The 12,158-nt window shown below is 38.6% G+C and overlaps 2 protein-coding genes across 2 annotated transcripts in view; one reads left to right on the forward strand and one right to left on the reverse strand.

Moving 5' to 3' along the window:
* The window catches only part of GPR87 (G protein-coupled receptor 87), a 38,696-nt gene extending 36,587 nt beyond the window's left edge, over positions 1-2,109 (forward strand). Inside the window, exon 3 of the mRNA XM_006867980.1 lies at positions 980-2,109. Coding sequence (XP_006868042.1) covers positions 980-2,022 — 1,043 coding nt within the window. The 3' untranslated portion in view covers positions 2,023-2,109. The remainder of the gene's footprint in view (positions 1-979) is intronic.
* Positions 1-12,158, reverse strand: part of MED12L (mediator complex subunit 12-like) — a 470,668-nt gene that overhangs the window by 181,085 nt on the left and 277,425 nt on the right. The window lies entirely within an intron of this gene.

Genomic DNA, 12,158 nt, shown 5'->3' on the forward strand with positions numbered 1-12,158 from the left:
TTTAACCCTTATGCTCCTCCCATTATCTTCCTTAGCTTCAGTCATTTTGTGCTCACCTCCTCCTTATTGAATAGTGCATTTCCCTCCACCAAAGTCAAATCACTAACTAGAGAGCTGCTGCTGTTGCTAAGGGTCATCGAGTTGTTTCTGACTCATAGTGACCCTGTACAGGGTTTCCGAGGCTGTAAATCTTAATGGGAGCAGAAAGCCTCATCGTTCTCCCGCAGAGCAGCTGGTAGTGTCGATCTGCTGACCTTGCGGTTCGCAGCCCGATTCGTAACCACTACTACGCTACCAGAGCTCCTTATTAAGTACTATATATAAAAAAACACAGATGAAAAACTCAAAATGATCTACTAGTTTTGTTCCCTACTAACCCTTCCCACTTCTATGCAGCCTAAGACTGAGGAGGGGAAGAAAGCGCATTTTGGAGACTGAATCAATAACCATGCTCTGGACACTTTATTGTTGAAAAAGAAATATCTATTTCCTACACCCAGGTTTTGTTGATTCTGTTTGTAAGGATATTAAATGCTAAATAAAAAAAAAACCAGAATAGTACAAGTTTTTACTCAACATTAAAAAAAAAAAAAAGACTCATTGCTCAAAGACAAAAGGGTTAAACGACTTCAGTGTGTATGTGGGTGTATGGAAATAGGGGTATCAGTTCCTTGTAACTGTAAACATTCACAGAGCACTACACATTGACTGTTTAAATCCCTGAAGTCAGTACTTAAATGTGCCCCAAACGAGCATGCAGCCTTTAAGAGGACTTCTGGTGTGGCACTGTAGGATGAGCACTGGACTGTGAACCACAGGGTTGGCAGTTCAAACCCACCAGCTGCTCCTCGGAAATCCTATACAGAGTCGCTATGAGTTGGAATGGACTCGACAGCACTGAACAACAACAACAATAGTCTATGTAGTTAAGGGGCATGCATGTGAAGCACTGAAGTGACGTCTTCTCACTTCTCTACAGATCGCGAGCTGCACAGCCATGGGAGTCACACTCCAAGTAACATGAGCGATGGACCCGGGAAGAACACCACCGCTCACAATGAATTCGACACGATCGTCTTGCCTGTGCTTTACCTCATTATATTTGTAGCGAGCATCTTGCTGAATGGTCTAGCAGTGTGGATCTTCTTCCACATTAGGAATAAAACCAGCTTCATATTTTATCTCAAAAACATAGTGGTTGCTGACCTCATAATGACGTTGACATTTCCCTTTCGAATAGTACATGATGCAGGATTTGGACCTTGGTACTTCAAGTTTATTCTCTGCAAATACACTTCAGTTTTATTTTATGCAAACATGTACACATCCATTATGTTTCTTGGGTTGATAAGCATTGATCGGTATCTGAAGGTGGTAAAGCCATTTGGGGATTCGCGCATGTACAGCATAACCTTTACTAAGGTCTTATCTATCTGTGTTTGGGTGATCATGGCCATTCTGTCCCTGCCAAACATCATCCTAACCAATGGTCAGCCAACTAAAGAAAATATTCATGACTGTGTGAAACTTAAAAGTCCCTTGGGAGTCAAATGGCATAAAGCCGTCATTTATGTCAACAGCTGTTTGTTTGTGGCTGTGCTGGTGATTCTGATTGGATGTTACATAGCCATATCCAGGTACATCCATAAATCCAGCAGGCAGTTCATAAGTCAGTCAAGCCGAAAGCGAAAGCATAACCAAAGTATTAGGGTGGTTGTGGCTGTATTTTTTACATGCTTTCTACCATATCACTTGTGCAGAATTCCATTTACATTTAGTCACTTGGATAGACTTTTAGATGAATCGGCACAAAAAATACTGTATTACTGCAAAGAAATGACACTTTTCTTGTCTGCATGCAATGTGTGTCTGGATCCAATCATTTACTTTTTCATGTGTAGGTCATTTTCAAGAAGGCTATTCAAGAAATCAAATATCAGGACCAGGAGCGAAAGCATCAGATCCCTGCAAAGTGTCAGAAGATCAGAAGTTCGCATATATTATGATTATACTGATGTATAGGGGTTAAAGGCCCATGAGACGTTCTTCTCATGTTTGTTGAACTGAAGATGTACAAAGTGTAAATAAATGTTTCTTTTGATTATCCTTGCTTGAGTCCATCAAAATATGGTTAAAGGGAGAACTAAAATGCTCTAAACTTTGGGCATGTCTTAGAGTTGACAAAAACACTAAGGCACAGAGGAAGGGAGGTTAAACAAGAAATAGTCTGTGGCTGAATGGCAGACTCACGACTCAATGTTTAAGGAGCAGACGGAGGGGTAGGACAAGCCACCGCAAAACCAGTACACTGTAGTCCTAACCAAGTTGCAGAATACAGAAAGTACAGAGAAGAGAAATCGACCTTAGTTTGATAAAAGAGTGCTTTCTGCACAGCTTACTTATTGCAAATATAATTGAACAAAGCATTAATCACAAAGTTTCTACTATGAACTATCAAATTTGTTAATTCGTTTGGTAGTTCATGACACCATCATTCAGATGCATCGATTCTTCTTCTGTCTTTCTTATTCATTGTCCAGCTCTCACATGCATATAAGGTGATTGAAAAATACCATGGGCTTGGGTCAGGCCCACCTTAGTCCTCAGAGTGCCATCTCTGCTCTTCAACACTAAAATAGTAATACTGTACTAGGAGTTAGATCTAAATTTAATTTAAATACTTAAGTAAAAAAGTATGCATGGGTGGCACATGTGCACACAAAAGATGAGGGGGGAGTGAAGGCCATGCTGACTAAAAATATGCATTATGGCTAAATAATAAAGACAGAAAGCAGTACACTACTCCATGGAGACGCCTGTAAACCCTAGAATTGTATAAAGTTAAAGTGAGCAAAAATGATGATGAAAAAATAGCATTATGACAGGAACAGGAACATGACTGGGAGACTATAAAGTATCTACTAAATGGGCCAGGCTTGATGGAGGGGTGAATGGCAAAGGTCTTAAAAATTATCTGATGGCGTCTTTCAAAATATGCATCTCTCCATCAAAGTTCAACTCCATAAATTCATATATACTTCATTTAGTCATTTTGATGGGTCCTCTACTCTCTCCTAGCAACCAAGTATGTGAAAAGGAAGTTTGAAAGGTTAATTCCTTTCTCCATTTTCCTCAGACTGTTCAAAATGAGTAACAGCTGTGCTTTTACTGTGCTCGCTATCACTGAATCGATTTTCAATGCATGTAACAGAGTACAACTGCCCCATAGGGGTTTCTCTGCTATAATCTTGACAGGAGCAGATCACCTGCTTTACTACCTTTCTCATACATACATAGCTGGTGAGAGCTAGCAGCTCAGCCCTGTGCCGCCCAGGATCTTTAAGTTACAACTATCCTATAGAAAAAGAGGGAAAATACTTATATATCTCCTCCTATTCTAGACTCTCTACCTCACGCCAAAACTCCCAGACAAAAACTTCAAAAATGGTAACACCAGCTTCCCTGAATGTGCTGACTGTTAAAGGCATGGCCCCCTTAGACCCTAAAGACTCCAGCAGCTCTTCACTTGGCACTAGTCTGTACTCTGGAGTTTACTAAGCACTTTCCTACACTGCATCTCATTTAACCTTCCAACTCAGACCCCAGTTCTTAGAGGTCTTTAAAAATATTCAAATTCTCATTTGAAGTCATATACACACATTTCTAAAATCAGATTTATTGTATAATTATTGCTGTTGCTGTTAAGTACCATGGAGTCGGCTCCGACCCATAGTGACCCTGTGCAGGATTTCCGAGGCTGCAAATCTTTACAGGAGCAGAAAGCCTCATCTTTCTCCCACAGAACAGCTGGTAGTTTCAAACTGCCGACTTTGAGTTAGCAACCTGATTTGTAACCACTATGCTAATTAGGCATATTTAAAGTGATGGTTTTATTTATCTGAAATAATATTATAAAGTTAATGGAACATCTTAAAACACTGGCTTAAAAAATAAAGAATTGCTGTGGTTTTGTTGAGTTTTTTTCAACTCATAGTGACCCAATATAAGGTTCCCAAGGAGTGGGTAATGGGTTTGAACCACCAATCTGTGGTTAGTAGTCCAGTGCTTATCCTACAGAGCCAAAACAGGACTCCATAGAAAATATTACCACCATGAAAATTTAAAAAAGCAATAGGGCCAAAACCATAAAGATCACACCACTCATATTAACACCACTGTCTACAAGGTGGTCACAAAAATGATTTTTCCAGAACAATCAACATTGAACCACTTACATAAAATAGCATCATCAGAATTATAAAACATCATGCTAGTGCTAGACATTAGCACATAAAATCCCACCCATCAATATGAAAGTAAGTACAATTATATTTGATTTGATTTTTTGTGAAGTTGATAATTTGAAAATAATCTCGTATGCAAAATAGGACAAATCTTAATAAGGCTTTTGGATTACAATCAGCATTTCCGGGATTCTCTCAGGCAGCAATAATATAATTCTTCCCTTTATGTAGATGGGAGATACATTTAGGGTATTTCCAGAAAGAAACCATTTCTAGTCTTCAGAAAATTTATATTTGAAAACAAACCCAAAATTGAACTGGTAGAAAATCTTTCAGTGTGAGTACAACTAATTCTGATAAACTCGTTATGCCATTCATAAATGATGCTTAATTACCATTTTCAAACACAATGCCAGTATCTCCTTTTTCAAATAAAGCTTCAGGGGAATGCTAACCAGGAAAAGCAATAAATAAATTTAGATTAAGTACTTAAGCCACGTGTATGTGTGTATATGCACACACAATAACAGCTTAAAAAGGATCCTTTATGACCACTGGGCAGAAATGTGATATACTAGGTAAAACATAATACAGCATGGGCAAAATAAAGCTTGGGGATCACTTAAATATTATAGAGAATTTTTCCCAGACTAAGAAACTAATTACCAAATGAATAAACAAGTTATTATGCTCATGCCATGTAAAAAGACATTGTGTTCAGCATGTTTAAAATAACCTTGGATATCCCTTCATGACTTGTAAATATAGATGCTTTTTAAAATCAAACATTTTCAAATTTCAACTCAATACAAACATCTGGTAGATACAGAATTTAGCACACCACAGAGTATCTGTGAGTCAGAATGTATTGTTTGGCAGTGGGTTTTAGTTCTCTAGCACCATCTAGTGGTAAAAGTTTATGAAACAGCTGAGGAAAACATCGTTGCAATATTGGTTCAATTTACACACGGATGAGGAAGAAGGAACTGGGCAAATGTTTTCAGAGTTACCTGGCCTCATCTTTTGCTATGGTCTTTCTTTCATCATCTTTAGTGCTAATGTATACCGAAAATATCATGACCTGGGTCACATGTACCTTAGTCCTCAAGCTGACATCTTTGCTCTTCAACACTTTAAAAAAGATCCTGTGCAGCAGGTTTGCCCAATGCAATACGGCTTTTGATTTCTTGACTGCTGCTTTCATGAGTGTTGATGGTTGATTCAAGAAGAATGAAGTCCTTGACAACTTCAATCTTTTCTCCATTGATACGAATGCTGTTTATTTGTCCAGTGGAAAGGATTTTTGCTTTCTTTACATTTGAGGAGAAAACTTAAAAATCAAATATAACTAATCCATGGTTTTAGATGTGCACAAAAGTCATTATTAAAGTTGAAGACAGTAGAATAAGCCTGTCAGCTGTAATTAAATTTTTCATAACATAGCTAGTAATGCACAAAAATCAAATGGCAACTTTTGATATTAATGCTCTTAATTTTTTCTTATAAACCACACTGATGAGATAGGAAATCATCTAAAATGGTAAAATGTGGCTGTTAGAACACGCATCCTTTATTCTGTTCATTTGAAAACACAAGATGCAAACATTCTTAATAAAAGTGGCCAATTTCTTTAAATTATGCCAAAGAATAAATATTCAGGGGATACAGTCTGAGTAGCAATTCACAGAAATGAGTCACTTGTCTGATTAAATCCATTCTTAGCTTATGAGCAAGGATCTGCAAACAGCCACCAGAGTTCCCAGAGCCACCAAGGCTGGGTCTAGATTGAAAAGCTACAAACAGACTTTCCAGTAGCTCTCTGAACACGCTTACATATACATTTCCATAGACAAATCGTGTGACTAACTACGTCTATTACCATGGAGTTGATTCTGACTCCTGGCTACCTTATAGGAGAGAGTAAACTGCTCCACAGGGTTGCTGAGACTGCAAATCCTTGTGGAAACAGACACCCTCATCTTTCTCCATCAAAGTGACTGGAAGGGTCACCTCACTCATTTTCTGGATAAACAGTCCAGCACTTTAGCCACTTTGCCACCAAGTCTACTTACATATAACTCAGACCCTTATTCTATGATAGCTTTAAATTTGTTGTTGTTGTTAAGTGCCATCGACTCAGTTCTGACTCATAGCAACCCTGTATAGGATTTCCAAGGAGTGCCTGATGGGTTTGAAGCACCGTACTGTTGTTAGCAGTTCAGTGGCTTATCCTTTTAAAAAGTCTTAGAAAAAAAATCTCATCCTGTGTTTCAGATTAATACTTGTTGTTGTTGTTATTTGCCGTGGAGTCGGTTCCGATTCATAGCGACCCTGTACAGGGTTTCGGAGGCTATAAATCTTTACGGGAGCAGAAAGACTCATCCTTCTCCCATGAAACAGCTGGTAGTTTCAAACTGCTAACCATGAGATTAGCAGCCCTATTTGTAACTACTACACTACTAGCCTAAAACAAAATATCTGTAACACTGAAATCCATTTGTCAATTTCTAACAATAAATTATCTGTTTTTATAACCCTTAACTATATCCCATATCTTTTAATTTTTATATACTCTTTTATGCAACTAGACAACTATTATCATTAGAAACAATGGAAGAATGAACAAATAAGTAAAAAAGTAAATGGCTATCAGGAAGAACAGTTAAGTACACAAACTAGTAATCATCTCTGTCTTTCTCAGGCTTAGCAAACCAAATGCCCTCTTTTTATGAGATATATGCTGATATAAAAAGGAGCTCTGGCAGCGTAGTGGTTACGAGTCAGGCTACTAACCTCAAGGTCAGCAGTTCAAAACTATGAGCTGTTCTACAGGAGAAAAAAAGGGGCTCGCTGCTCCCATAAAGATTTACAGTCTTGGAAACCCTGTACACGGTCGCTAAGAGTTGGAACTGACTCACAGCACATAACTACCACCATCATGATGATAAACTAGTCAGAGATAATATAAATCTACCTAGACATACAATTACATATATTTATATATACATGCACATGCAAGGAGCTCTGGTAGCGTTGTGGTTATGAATAGGGCTGCTAACCTCAAGGCTGGCAGCTCGAAACTACCAGCAGTTCCACGGGAGAAAGATAAGGTGTTCTGCTCCCATAAATATTTACAGCCTCGGAAACCCTGTGCAGGGTCACTATGAGTCAGAACCAACTCCACGATACTTAAGAACAACAACATATACACATGCAGCCCTTGCCTTACACTGTATAAAGGATTGTGGCTATTGTGAAGTGCTGCCGAGTCAGTTCCAACTCATAGCAACACTGTTAGTATTTCTGAGGAGCGAAGGCTAAGACAATACATATGACTGTGCAGCAAGAAACTGCAAGGCAATCTAAATAACCAAAGAAAAATCATGAGTGTTCTGTTAACCGTTAACATTTCATGTCAAAACACTGAAAACTTTCTTACTGCTTGTTGGTTATAAACACACTGCTGTTGTTGCTAAGTGCCGTAGAGTTACTTCTGACTCATAGTGAGCCTGTATAAGATTTCTGAATGACAACTTGTGAGTTTGTGGTTCAAACTGACCTTGTAGCCGAGTTCTTATCCTACTTGGCATCACACCAAGATAAATGGCAGTGAAGAAAACTGTAAACCTAAAATACTATAAACAGGGACAACTAAAATGTCGTATTTTTTTATTGTGGTTTAAAAAAAATAAATACAAAACTTCTCATGAGTCATTTGAGCATTGTTTGCCTTCTTTCTCATCATGCAATTTCTAATAAAGAGTTATTATCATTTTTATGCCTTAAAGAACTGTCATACTTCTATTTAAATTTAGATCAACTTCCAACTCTTTGTTCTTTATAATCATCTCCAAAAGTATCTTTAATGTGAAGTCTTTGGCCAGCATAATTTTCTCTGGGACACTTTCATCCCTTTTGTTGCAAAAACTGTGATGGCTTGTGAGTTGCTGTGATTCTGGAAGCTCTGCCACCATTATTTTAAATACCAGCAGGGTCACCCATGGTGGACAGGTTTCGGATGAGCTTCCAGATGAAGACAGACTAGAAAGAAGTTGCGACAAACTACTTCCAAAAATTTAGTCACTGAAAACTTTAGGAATAGCAGAGAATATAGTGTCAGATATCGTGCTGGAAAATGAGCCCCTCAGATTGGAAGGCACTCAAAATGCAACTGGGGAAGAGCTGCCGCCTCAAAGTAGAGTTGACCGTGATGACGCGAATGGAGTAAAGCCCATGGTAGTACAGCCAGTGGGACCTTCATTTGCAGATGGGGCACAACTCAAAATGAAGAGAGACAGCTATAAACATCCATTAATAATCAGATCATGGAACGTACAAAGTATGAATCTAGGAAAATTGGAAATTGTCAAAAATGAAATGGAATGCATAAACATCAATATCTTAGGCATTAGTGAGCTGAAATGGACTGGTATTGGCCATTTTGAATCTGATGACCACATGGTTTACTATGCCAGGAATGACAAATTGAAGAAGAATGGTGTTGCATTCATTGTCAAAAAGAACATATTCAAAACAGTCATGAGGTACAACGCTGTTTGTGATAGGATTATATCCATGTGCCTAAATACAGTGAAGCCCAGTTAATACCACTATTATTCAAATTTATGTACCAACCACTACAGCCAGTGAAGGACCGAAGGACCAAATAAAAGAATTCTACCAACTTCTTCAATATGATATTGGTCAAACATGCAATCAAGATGTATTGATCACTACTGGTAATTGGAATGAAAAGGTCATGAACAAAGAGGAAGGATCAGTAGTTAGGAAATATGGCCTTGGTAACAGAAACGATGCTAGAGATCACATAATATTGCAAAAATCAATCATCTGTTCATTTCAAATACCTTCTTTAGACAGCATAAGAGATGAATATACACATGCACCTCACCAGATGGAATACATAGAAATCAAATTGACTACATCAATGGAAAGATAGAGTAGAAAAGCTCCATTATCATTGGTCAAAACAAAGTCAGGAACAGATTGTGGAACAGACCATCAATTGCTCATATGCAAATTTAAACTGCCCTGAAGAAAATGAAAACAAGTCCACGAGAGCCAAAATATGACCTCGAATATATCCCACCTGAACTTAGAGATTATCTGAAGAACAGATTTGATACATTAACACTAAAGACAGAAGACCAGAAGAGTTGTGGGATGACATCAAGAACATCATACAGGAGGAAAGCAAAAAGTCACTAAGACAAGAAAGAAGGAAAAGAGCAAAATGATGTCAGAAGAGACACTGAAACTTGCTCTCCAGTGTAGAGATGTTAAAGCAAATGGAAGAAATGAGGAGGTACAAGAGCTCAACAGAAAATTTCAAAGTTCAGCTCGAGAAGACAAGCTCAAATATTACAATGAAATGTGCAAAGGTCTGGAGTCAGAAAACCAAAAAGGAAGAACACACTCAGCATTTATCAAGGTGAAGGAACTGAAGACAAACTTCAAGCCTCGACTTTCATTATTGAAGGATTTCTGGGCAAATTATTGAATGATGCAGAAAGCATCAAAAGTAGATGGAAGGAATATACAGTCACTGTACCAAAACGAAATGGTTGATGTTCAACTGTTTCAAGAAGTAGCATATGGTCAAGAGCCAATGATACTGAAGGAAGAAGTCCAGGGTGCATTAAAGGAACTGGCAAAGAACAAGGCACCAGGAATTGACGGAATAAAAATTGAAATCTTTCAAGAGAGTGAGGTGCCACTGGAGGAACTCACTCCTCTATGCCAAGAAATCTGGAAGACAACTATCTGGCTAACTGATTGGAAGAGATCCATATTTGTGCCCATTCCCAAGAGAAGTGACCCAACAGAATGTGGAAATCATCAGACAATCTCTTTGATATCCCATGCAAGTGAAGTTTTACTAAAGGTAATATAGAAATGACTGCAACCATACATTGACACAGAACTTCCAGAGGTTCAAGCAGGATTCAGAAGAGGACATGGAATAAGGGATACCACAGCTGATGTCTGATGAACCTTAGCTGAAAGCAGAGAATACCAGAAAGATGTTTACCTGTGCTTTATTGACTACGCAAAAGCTTTCAATTGTGTGGATCATGACAAGCTATGGACAACATTGTGAAGTATGAGTATTCTGGAACACTTAATTCTGCTCATGAGGAATCTGTACATGGACCAAGAGGCAGTTGTTGGGTACAATGAATGGTTTAAAATTAAGAAAGGTGTGCAACAGGGTTGTATTCTTTCGCCATATTTATTCAACCTGTATGCTAAGCAAATAATTGGAGAAGCTGGGTTCTATGAAGAAAAACGTGGCATCAGGACTGGAGAAGACTCCTTAACAACCTGTGATATGCAGATGATACAACCTTGCTTGCTGAAAGTGAAGAAGACTTAAAATATTTACTGATGAAGATCAAAGAACACAGCCTTTGGTATGGATTACGTCTCAATGTAAAGAAAACAAAAAATCCTCAGCACTGGAGCAATAAACAACATTCTTATCAATGCAAAAAAGATTAAAGTTGTCAAGAAATTCTTTTTGGATCCACTATCAACACTCATGGAAGCAGTAGTCAATAAATCAAACAAAGTATTGCATTAGGCATGTCTGCTGCACAAGACCTTTTTAAAGTGCTGAAGAACAAAGATGTCAGCTTGAGGACTAAGGTGTGCCTGACCCAAGCCATGGTATTTTCACAGTAACCTCATATGGATGCGAAAGCAGGACAGAGAATAAGGAAGATCGTAGAAGAATTGATGCTTTTGCGTTCTGGTGTTGGAGAAGAATATTGAACATGCCATGGGCTGCCAAAATAACAAATTGTGTTGGAAAAAGTGCAGCCAGAGTGCTCCTTGGAGACCAGGATAGCCAAACTTCATCTCTTGTACTTCTGACACATTGTTAGGAGGGAACAGTCACTTGAGAAGGATATCATGTTTTGTAAGGTGAAGGGTCAAAGAAAAAGAGGAAGACCCCCAGCGAGACAGACTGGCAAAGTGGCAGCATCAATGGGCTCAAGCATGGCAACAATTGTGAGGATGGCCCAGACCACACAGTGTTTCATTCTGTTGTGCATAGGGTCACTAAGAATTGGTACCTACTCGAAGGCACCTAACAACAACAACAACTTCATTCATCATTTGTGCCCTCTAAGTTCACTTTTACTAAGCTCCTCTGGATGCACATCTAAAGGTCTTGAAAAGCATCATTGTGAAGATTCCCATTATCCACTCTATTGCTCTTTTACACTCAATTGGAACTTTCTCTTCCAACATTGTATTATCACTGTTCATTTATTGTGCTACTCTTTCCACTATGTTGGCCTAATCCGTCTTTTGATTATCCATTTGTGTAAATGTGTTTATCATTGTCAGAACAGGAGGCAACACAAGTACAGACTTTGCTGCCTGTGTATGAACTAAAAAACAGATGTGCAGGACTAATAACAACAGATTTTGAAAGATGTGATGTGATTGGCTACTGATTGTCATGCACATCTGTTATATACATGGTGATTTGTGGATTGGAGAACTGGCAGATAAGGCTGTACTTTTATGTAATTACTCACACTGAATAAACCATGGTAAATGAAATGTAGAATCATGATACTATGGGACTGGTTTTATTTTATTAAAGCATGGTTAACTGAAATTCATACACATTGTTAAGTGCCGTCGAGTCGGTTTTGACCCATAGCAACCCTGTACAGGGTTTCCGAGGGTGTAAATCTTTATGGGAGTAGAAAGTCTGATCTTTCTCCCGCAGAGCAGCTGGTAGTTTCGAACCGCTGACCTTAAGGTTCGCAGCCCGATTCGTAACCACTACACTACCAGAGATCCTTAGCACCGTGCAAATTAAGGATTGCCCAAATCTCTGTATAGAACTCCTGGTGGCGCTGTAGGATCAGCACT

The sequence above is a fragment of the Chrysochloris asiatica genome, unplaced genomic scaffold, assembly GCF_000296735.1.
Source record: "Chrysochloris asiatica unplaced genomic scaffold, ChrAsi1.0 scaffold00113, whole genome shotgun sequence".
NCBI lineage: Eukaryota > Metazoa > Chordata > Mammalia > Afrosoricida > Chrysochloridae > Chrysochloris > Chrysochloris asiatica.